At 61.6% G+C, this 10,202-nt stretch overlaps 1 protein-coding gene across 1 annotated transcript; it reads left to right on the forward strand.

The window, feature by feature from the left end:
- The first annotated feature begins 6,374 nt into the window (after positions 1-6,374).
- Positions 6,375-9,740, forward strand: NOP10 (NOP10 ribonucleoprotein). Its single transcript, XM_068169648.1, has 2 exons — positions 6,375-6,524; positions 6,678-9,740. Exons 1-2 carry the CDS (start codon positions 6,471-6,473, stop codon positions 6,816-6,818), a joined length of 195 nt encoding a protein of 64 aa, XP_068025749.1. The 5' UTR covers positions 6,375-6,470; the 3' UTR covers positions 6,819-9,740.
- The last annotated feature ends 462 nt before the right edge of the window (positions 9,741-10,202 follow it).

Consider the following 10,202-nt stretch of genomic DNA (forward strand, 5'->3'; position numbering starts at 1 on the left):
CCAGCCTCTCCTCACAGGGCTGTGCCCCAGACCCCTCCCCAGCCTTGTTGCCCTTCTCTGGACACCTTCAAGTCTCTCAATGTCCTTCTTAAACTGAGGAGCCCAGAACTGGACACAGGACTCAAGGTGTGGCCTAACCAGTGCTGAGCACAGGGCACAATGACCTCCCCTGCTCCTGCTGGCCACACTGTTCCTGATGCAGGCCAGGATGCCATTGGCCCTCTTGTCCACCTGGGCACACTGCTGGCTCATGTTTAGGTGGCTGTCAATCAGCACCCCCAGGTCCCTTATCATAAAGTTATCACAAAGTTCTCATTCTCAGCAGTAACCTTTAAGAGCACGGGATGATAGGTGCGTTCAGAACACACCCCACAGGATTACCTGAGATTCCACAGACGCTCGGTGCTCAGCACAGCTCTTGTCCGGCATGAGGAGCTGCCATGTGTTGGAATATTGCTGCAGAGGCTACAGTAGGTACCAGTGCTGCAAGGCTAAGTGCAGAGAGTTGTGCACCAGCCGCAAACAGCTGAGTGCTCTGGTTTCACAGTCCGGAGTAAGTGTTTACACTGCAAAGCACTTCCAATGCCAACATTTCTCAACAAGTGCAGCACAGTAGGGACCAGTATGGACCAGTGCACCCCAGTATGGACCAGTGCAGCCCAGTAAGGACCAGTGCAGCCCAGCATAAAGTGCTATGGACCAGTGCAGCCCAGTATGGACCAGTGCAGCCCAGTATGGACCAGTGCAGCCCTGCATAAAGTGCTATGGACCAGTGCAGCCCAGTATGGACCAGTGCAGCCCAGTATAAGCTACTATGGAGCAGTGCAGCCCAGTATGGACCAGTATAGAACAGTGTGGAGCAGTATGGACCAGTGCACTCCAGTATGGACCAGTGCACCCCAGTATAAGCTACTATGGACCAGTGCAGCCCAGTATGGACCAGTGCAGCCCAGTATGGACCAGTGCAGCCCAGCATAAGCTGCTATGGACCAGTGCAGCCCAGTATGGACCAGTGCACCCCAGCATAACTACTATGGACCAGTGCAGCCCAGTATGGACCAGTGCAGCCCAGCATAAACTGCTATGGACCAGTGCAGGCCAGTATGGACCAGTGCAGGCCAGTATGGACCAGTGCAGCCCAGTATAAGCTACTATGGAGCAGTGCAGCCCAGTATGGACCAGTATAGACCAGTATGGAGCAGTATGGACCAGTGCACTCCAGTATGGACCAGTGCAGCCCAGCATAAACTGCTATGGACCAGTGCAGGCCAGTATGGACCAGTGCAGCCCAGTATGGACCAGTATGGACCAGTATGGACCAGTGCACCCCAGTATAAGCTGCTATGGACCAGTGCAGCCCAGTATGGACCAGTGCAGCCCAGTATGGACCAGTGCAGCCCAGTATAAGCTGCTATGGACCAGTGCAGCCCAGTATGGACCAGTGCAGCCCAGTATAAGCTGCTATGGACCAGTGCAGCCCAGTATGGACCAGTGCAGCCCAGCATAAGCTGCTATGGACCAGTGCAGCCCAGTATGGACCAGTGCACCCCAGTATAAGCTGCTATGGACCAGTGCAGCCCAGTATGGACCAGTGCAGCCCAGTATGGACCAGTGCAGCCCAGCAAAAGCTGCTATGGACCAGTGCAGCCCAGTATGGACCAGTGCACCCCAGTATAAGCTACTATGGACCAGTGCAGCCCAGTATGGACCAGTGCCGCCCAGTATGGACCAGTATGGACCAGTGCAACCCAGTATAAGCTACTATGGACCAGTGCAGCCCAGTATGGACCAGTGCAGCCCAGTATGGACCAGTATGGACCAGTGCACCCCAGTATAAGCTACTATGGACCAGTGCAGCCCAGTATGGACCAGTGCACCCCAGTATAAGCTACTATGGACCAGTGCAGCCCAGTATGAACCAGTGCACCCCAGTATAAGCTACTATGGACCAGTGCAGCCCAGTATGGACCAGTGCACCCCAGCATAAGCTGCTATGGACCAGTGCAGCCCAGTATGGAACAGTATGGACCAGTGCAGCCCAGTATGGAACAGTATGGACCAGTGCAGCCCAGTATGGACCAGTACACCCCAGCATAAGCTACTATGGACCAGTGCAGCCCAGTATGGACCAGTGCACCCCAGTATGGACCAGTGCAGCCCAGTATGGACCAGTATAGACCAGTATGGAGCAATATGGACCAGTGCACTCCAGTATGGACCAGTGCACTCCAGTATGGACCAGTGCAGCCCAGTATAAGCTACTATGCAGCAGTGCCAGCCCAGTATGGACCAGTATGGACCAGTATGGAGCAATATGGACCAGTGCACTCCAGTATGGACCAGTGCACTCCAGTATGGACCAGTGCAGCCCAGTATAAACTGCTATGGACCAGTGCAGCCCAGTATGGACCAGTGCAGCCCAGTATAAACTGCTATGGACCAGTGCAGCCCAGTATGGACCAGTGCAGCCCAGCATAAGCTGCTATGGACCGGTGCAGCCCAGTATGGACCAGTATGGACCAGTGCACCCCAGTATAAGCTACTATGGACCAGTGCAGCCCAGTATGGACCAGTGCAGCCCAGTATAATCTGCTATGGACCAGTGCAGCCCAGTATGGACCAGTATGGACCAGTATGGACCAGTGCACCCCAGTATAAGCTACTATGGACCAGTGCAGCCCAGCATAAGCTACTATGGACCAGTGCAGCCCAGTATGGACCAGTGCAGCCCAGCATAAACTGCTATGGACCAGTGCAGCCCAGTATGGACCAGTGCAGCCCAGTATAAGCTACTATGGAGCAGTGCAGCCCAGTATGGACCAGTATAGACCAGTATGGAGCAGTATGGACCAGTGCACTCCAGTATGGACCAGTGCAGCCCAGCATAAACTGCTATGGACCAGTGCAGCCCAGTATGGACCAGTATGGACCAGTATGGACCAGTGCAGCCCAGTATAAGCTACTATGGACCAGTGCAGTCCAGTATGGACCAGTGCAGCCCAGTATAAGCTGCTATGGACCAGTGCAGCCCAGTATGGACCAGTGCAGCCCAGTATAAGCTGCTATGGACCAGTGCAGCCCAGTATGGACCAGTATGGACCAGTATGGACCAGTGCACCCCAGTATAAGCTACTATGGACCAGTGCAGCCCAGTATGGACCAGTGCAGCCCAGTATCAGCTACTATGGACCAGTGCAGCCCAGTATGGACCAGTGCAGCCCAGCATAAGCTACTATGGACCAGTGCAGCCCAGTATGGACCAGTGCAGCCCAGCATAAACTGCTATGGACCAGTGCAGGCCAGTATGGACCAGTGCAGCCCAGTATAAGCTTCTATGGAGCAGTGCAGCCCAGTATGGACCAGTATAGACCAGTATGGAGCAGTATGGACCAGTGCACTCCAGTATGGACCAGTGCAGTCCAGCATAAACTGCTATGGACCAGTGCAGCCCAGTATGGACCAGTATGGACCAGTGCACCCCAGTATAAGCTACTATGGACCAGTGCAGTCCAGTATGGACCAGTGCAGCCCAGTATAAGCTGCTATGGACCAGTGCAGGCCAGTATGGACCAGTGCAGCCCAGTATAAGCTGCTATGGACCAGTGCAGCCCAGTATGGACCACTGCAGCCCAGTATAAGCTGCTATGGACCAGTGCAGCCCAGTATGGACCAGTATGGACCAGTATGGACCAGTGCACCCCAGTATAAGCTACTATGGACCAGTGCAGCCCAGTATGGACCAGTGCAGCCCAGCAGAAACTGCTATGGACCAGTGCAGCCCAGCATAAACTGCTATGGACCAGTGCAGCCCAGTATGGACCAGTGCAGCCCAGCATAAGCTGCTATGGACCAGTGCAGCCCAGTATGGACCAGTGCACCCCAGTATAAGCTACTATTGACCAGTGCAGCCCAGTATGGACCAGTGCAGCGTAGTATGGACCAGTGCAGCCCAGCAGAAACTGCTATGGACCAGTGCAGCCCAGTATGGACCAGTGCACCCCAGTATGGACCAGTGCAGCCCAGTATGGACCAGTGTACCCCATTATGGAGCAGTATGGGCCAGTATGGACCAGTGCAGCCCAGCATGGACCAGTGCAGCCCAGTATGGCCCCGTTCCCGAACAGACTAGACTCGACTTGACTAGCCTAGAACTAGACTCGTGTAGAATTAACCCGTGTGGGAAACCATCTGACTGCTGAGTTGTATAGCCAGGTTACCATAAAATGCAGGCAACACAGCGCTGGGCGCGGAGCAGCTGGGCGAGGGGCCCCGTCACGCCACGAGCTGAGCTTAAACAGAGGCCAAAGATGCACATTCATCCAGGGTCATACCTCTCCCCAGTGCGCCCCCACCCCCTCCGTCAGGGCTGGGACACAACCTGCGCTTTTGACCTGGCCACTCTTCAGACATGGCGCCTCACCTTTCTCTCCCAAACCCCCCACACGATAAAGACCAGGACCAGCCAGTCAAGCTCACAGTCCCCAGCGATTCCCCTTGCCAAAGCCAAATATTAAGGGCAATTTCTCACACCAGGCTGGAAGAGACCTTTGAGGCCATCACAGTCCAACCTATCACCCAGCACCACCTGATTAACTCAACCATGGCACCAAGCACCCCATCCAGTCTCCTGCTGAACACCTCCAGGGATGGTGACTCCACCACCTTCCCCAGCATGGACCAGCATCTCCCAGTCTAAACCAGTACGGTCCAGCCCAGCACAGATCAGTACCACCCCAGTATGAACCAGGGGGAGGGGGGAGCGCAGCGGCAGTCCTCTGGGCTATACCTCTCTCTATTCTATTTCAGTCTGGGGCAGTCCCCACAGGCTGGAGAAGGGGAAACATTGCCCCATCTGCAAAAAGGGTAAGAAGGAGGAACCAGGGAGCTCCAGGCCAGGCAGTCTCACCTCTGTGCCTGGAAAGGTCATGGAGCAGATCCTCCTGGAGGCACTGCTGACTCAGAAGAGTAGTGAAGAGGTGATGGGGAGCAGTCAGCATGGCTTCACCAAGGGCAAATCCTGCCTGACCAACCTGGTGGCCTTCTATGAGCAGGTGACAACATCAATAGATGAGGGGCAAGCAACTGATGTCATTTACCTGGAGCTGAGCAAAGCCTTCGACACTGTCCCGCACCACATCCTGGTCTCCAGGCTGGTGACACATGGGTGTGATGGGTGACCACTAGATGGATAAGGAACTGGCTTGATGGCTGCACCCAAAGAGTGGCTGTCCATGGCTCCATGTCCCAGGGGAGGCCAGGGACAAGTGGAGTCCCTCAGGGATCAGTCCTGGGACCTGTCTTGTTCAACATCTTTGTGGGGGACATGGACAGTGGCATTGAGGTGCACCCTCAGCAAGTTTGCTGATGACACCAAGCTGTGTGGTGCAGCAGACAGCTGGAGGGAAGGGAGGCCATCCAGAGGGACCTGGACAGGCTGGAGAGGTGGGCACAAGCCAACCTCAGGAGGTTCAACAAGAGCAAGGGCAGGGTCCTGCAGCTGGGTGGAGGCAATCCCAGGCACAAATCCAGGCTGGGCAGTGACTGGCTGGAAAGCAGCCCTGAGGAGAGAGACTTGGGGGTGCTGGGGGAGGAGAAGCTCACCAGGAGCTCTCAGTGTGCACTTGCAGCCTGCAAAGCCAATCAGATCCTGGGCTGCAGCAGGAGAAGTGTGGCCAGCAGGGCAAGGGAGGTGATCCTCCCCCTCTGCTCAGCTCTGGGGAGACCCCACCTGGAGTACTGCCTCCAGTTCTGGAGCCCCTATGGCAAGAGGGATGTGGAGGGTGCTGGAAGGTGTGCAGAGCAGGGCCAGGAGGATGATCAGAGGGCTGGAGCAGCTCTCCTGTGAGGACAGACTGAAGGAGTTGGGGCTGTTCAGTCTGGAGAAGAGAAGGCTCCCAGGTGACCTCATTGTGGCCTTCCAGTATCTGAAGGGGGCTACAGGAAGGCTGGGGAGGGACTGCTCAGGATCTCAGGCAGTGATAGGACTGGGGGGAATGGAATGAAGCTGGAGGTGGGGAGATTCAGGCTGGAGGTGAGGAGGAAGTTCTTCCCCATGAGAGTGGTGAAGCCCTGGAATGGGTTGTGCAGGGAGGTGGTTGGGGCCCCGTCCCTGGAGGTGTTTAAGCCCAGGCTGGATGAGGCTCTGGCCAGGCTGATCTAGTGTGGGGTGTCCCTGCCCATGGCAGGGGGGTTGGAACTGGATGATCCTTGTGGTCCCTCCCAACCCTGAATGATTCTAAGCGTCTCTGATGCCCCCTGCGCCATGACGTCACTTTTTTCGGCCACGCCTCCCTTCCCGTCATACCCCGCGCGGGCCGCGCTGCCTCCCCCTCAGCCGGCGCCTCCCTTCCCGTCACGCCCCGCGCGGGCCGCACTGCCTCCCCCCCAGGCGGCGCCTCCCTTCCCGTCATGCCCCGCGCCGCCCCTCCGCTTCCGCCTTCTCCCGCCCGCGCCGGGGTCCCGCGGCCGCCATGTTCCTGCAGTGCTACGATGACGAGAACGGGCAGCGCGTTTACACCCTGAAGGTACCGGCAGCCCGGGCGGGACGGGGAGGACGGGGGGGCGCCGGGAAGCGCCGGGAGGGAGGGGAGGGAGGTAGGAGCGCTCTGGGTCTGCCTCGTCCCTCATTCCCCCTCCGCTTTTGTCTCCCCCCCCGCCTCGCCCCCGGCCTCCGGCAGAAGATGTCCCCCGGCGGGCAGCCGACGCGCTCCGCGCACCCCGCGCGCTTCTCCCCGGACGATCGCTTCTCCCGACACCGCCTGCTGCTCAAGAAGCGCTTCGGCGTCCTGCCCACGCAACGCCCGCGGCCGCTGCTCTGAGGCCTCCGCGCCGCCGGCTCCTGGCAGTGGAGGAGGAGGAGGAGGAGGAGGGAAGGAAGGACTCAACCGCCCCGGCCCCGGCCCACGGCTGCGATCTCCACCGGAGGCTCTCTGGGGTCCTGGCTGCCAGGCGCTGGGGCTAGGCCTCAGCTGCAGGCCGCGGCTGCGACCCCCGGCTCCGGCTTCCCCCCCCCCCGCCCCGGCTCCAGGCCCTGGCTCCAGCCTCAGCTCCAGGCCCCAGCGCTGAGCCCCAGGCCCTGCCTGCAGCCTCTGGCCCTGGCCCCAGCCTCAGCTCCAGGCCCCAGCCCCCAGCCCCAGGCCCTGCCTGCAGCCTCTGGCCCTGGCTGTGGTGCTCAGCTCCAGGCCCCAGCGCTGAGCCCCAGGCCCTGCCTGCAGCCTCTGGCCCTGGCTGTGGTGCTCAGCTCCAGGCCCCAGCGCTGAGCCCCAGGCCCTGCCTGCAGCCTCTGGCCCTGGCTGTGGTGCTCAGCTCCAGGCCCCAGCGCTGAGCCCCAGGCCCTGCCTGCAGCCTCTGGCCCTGGCTGTGGTGCTCAGCTCCAGGCCCCAGTGCTGAGCCCCAGGCCCTGCCTGCAGCCTCTGGCCCTGGCTGTGGTGCTCAGCTCCAGGCCCCAGCGCTGAGCCCCAGGCCCTGCCTGCAGCCTCTGGCCCTGGCTGTGGTGCTCAGCTCCAGGCCCCAGTGCTGAGCCCCAGGCCCTGCCTGCAGCCTCTGGCCCTGGCTGCGGTGCTCAGCTCCAGGCCCCAGCCCCCAGCTCCTGGTCCTGGCCTCCCAGTCCTGGCTGCAGGCCCCAGGCCCCAGGCCAGGGGCTCCGGCTCCAGGCTCTGGCCCCCAGCTCCAGGCCATGGCTCCTGGCCCCCCACCTCCAGGGGCTGCCTCCTGCTCCCCAGCTCCAGGCCATGGCTCCTGGCTCCAACCCCCAGCTCAGGACCCCGGTCCTGAGCTCCAGGCCCCAGCTCAGGCCTCCAGTGCCAGGCTCCAGCCCTCAGCTCAGGGTCCCAGCCCCTGGGCCTGGCATCCAGGTGCTGGCTCCAGGCTCCAGACCCCAGCTCCAGGCCCTGGCTCCCGGGCCCTGGGCCCCAGCTTAGGCTCTCTGCAGCTGGAGCCCAGCTCAGAGCTCCAGTCCTGAGCTCCAGGCCCCAACTTCAGGCCCTGGCTGCAGGCTCCAGGCCCCAGCTCAGGGCTCCAGCTCCTGGCTCTGGGCTCCAGGTCCTGGCTCCAGGCTCCAGGCCCCAGCTCAGGGCTCCAGGCCCTGGCCTGCAGGGGCTGGCTCCAGGCTCCAGCCCCCAGCTCAGGCCTCCAGCTCCAGGCCCTGGCCTCCAGGTGCTGGCTCCAGGCTCCAGCCCCCAGCTCAGGCCTCCAGCTCCTGGCCCTGGTCTCCAGGTCCTGGCTACAGCCTCCAGACCCCAGCTCAGGGCTCCAGCTCCAGGCCCTGGCCTCCAGGTCCTGGCTACAGGCTCTAGGCCCCAGCTCAGGCCTCCAGCTCCTGGCCCTGGTCTCCAGGTTCTGGCTGCAGGCTCCAGCCCCCAGCTCAGGCCTCCAGCTCCTGGCCCTGGCCTCCAGGTCCTGGCTGCAGGCTCCAGACCCCAGCTCAGGCCTCCAGCTCCTGGCCCTGGCCTCCAGGTCCTGGCTGCAGGCTCCAGACCCCAGCTCAGGCCTCCAGCTCCAAGCTCCAGCCCCCAGGTCAGGGTCCCAGCTGCTGGCTCTGGCCTCCAGGTCTTGGCCCCAGGCTCCAGACCACAGCTCCAGGCCATGGTTCCAGGTTCCAGACCCCAGCTCAGGGTCCCAGGTCCTGGTTCCAACCCCCAGCTCCAGGCCCTGGCTCCAGGCTCCAGCCCCCAGCTCAGGGCCCCAGCTCCAGGCCTTGGCTCCAACCCCCAGCTCCTGACTCCAGGCTCCAGCCCCCAGTTCCAGGTCCCAGCTCCAGGCTCTGGCCTGCAGGTGCTGGCTCCAGGCTCCAGATCCCAGGCCCTGGCTCCTTGCTCCAACCCCCAGCTCCAGACCCTGGCCCCCAGGCCCAGGCTCCGCTCCCCAGCTCCTGCCCCCAGGCCCCGGCTCCGCTCCCGCTCCTGGCCCTGGCCCCAGCTCCAGACTCCAGCTCCAGGTCTGGGCTCCAGGGCCAGGCTCAGGTCTGTAGCTCCTGGCTCTGGTCCCCAGCTCCAGGTCCCAGCTCCTGGCCCTGGGCTCCAAGTCCTGGCCCCCAGGCTCCAGCCCCCAGCTTAGGACCCCAGCTCCTGGCCCTGGGCTCCAAGTCCTGGCCCCAGGCTCCAGCCCCCAGCTTAGGACCCCAGCTCCTGGTCCTGGGATCCAGGTCCTGGCACCAGGTCCCAGCCCTCAGCTCAGAGCTCCAGGCTTCAGGACCCCAGCTCCTGGTCCTGGGCTCCTGGCTCCAGGCCCCAGCCCCCAGCTCAGGGCCCTGGCTCCATCCTGCAGCTCCTGCCCTGGGCCCCCAGGCCCTGGCCCCCAGTTCAGGGTCCCAGCTCCAGGCCCCCAGCCCAGGCCCTCAGCCCTTGGCCTCAGCTCCCAGCTCAAGGCCCTGGCTGCAGCCTGCAGCTCCTGGAGCCAGAGCCCAGCTCAGGTCCTGGCCATGGCCTCAGCTCCAGGGCTCAGCTCTGGCCTCTAGCTCCTGGACCAAGCTTTATGCCCAGCTCCAGGCCTTAGCTCTTAGATTTAAAGCCCAGTTTTAGGTCCTGGCTTTGGGCTCAGCTCTAAGCCTAGCTTTAGGCTCTGGCTCCCAGCTGTGAGCCAACTCATGGCCCCAGCTCCAGGCCCTGATTGCCAGCTGTGAGCCTAACTTTAGGCCCTGGCTTTGGGCTCAGATTTAGGTCCTGGCTGCCAGCTCTGAGCCTGACTTTAGTCCCTGGCTCGAGGCCCAGCTCCAGGCCCTGAATAAAGCCAATGAGCTCCAACCAGGCTCTGCCTGCTCCTTGGGGGAAGGGGGTGGGGGGAAGGGAAGGGGAGCCAGCATCTAGCCCCGCCCCCAGCCACGCCTCCTATTGAAGCCCCGCCCATGCAGCGCCCCTCCTGCGGCTGCGCAGGTAAAGGGAAGGAGGAGGGGGGAGGGAAGACCCCAAAAGATTGACCTCAGAATTCCAGAGGGGACCCCGGGGGGGGAGGGAGGAGAGCCAAGACCGCGAGTTGGACCCAAAATGGGAGGTTGGAGGGGGAGGGGGATGGCCCCAAATGAGGCTATGAGGGGTGGGGGGGAGGGAGGAGAGCCAAGACCGCGAGTTGGACCCAAAATGGGAGGTTGGAGGGGGAGGGGATGGCCCCAAATGAGGCTATGAAGGGGTGGGGGGGAGGGAGGAGAGCCAAGACCGCGAGTTGGACCCAAAATGGGAGGTTGGAGGGGGAGGGGATGGCCCCAAATG

This window comes from Melanerpes formicivorus, unplaced genomic scaffold (genome assembly GCF_026170545.1).
Source record: "Melanerpes formicivorus ecotype bairdi unplaced genomic scaffold, bMelFor1.0.p_v2 SCAF_208, whole genome shotgun sequence".
NCBI lineage: Eukaryota > Metazoa > Chordata > Aves > Piciformes > Picidae > Melanerpes > Melanerpes formicivorus.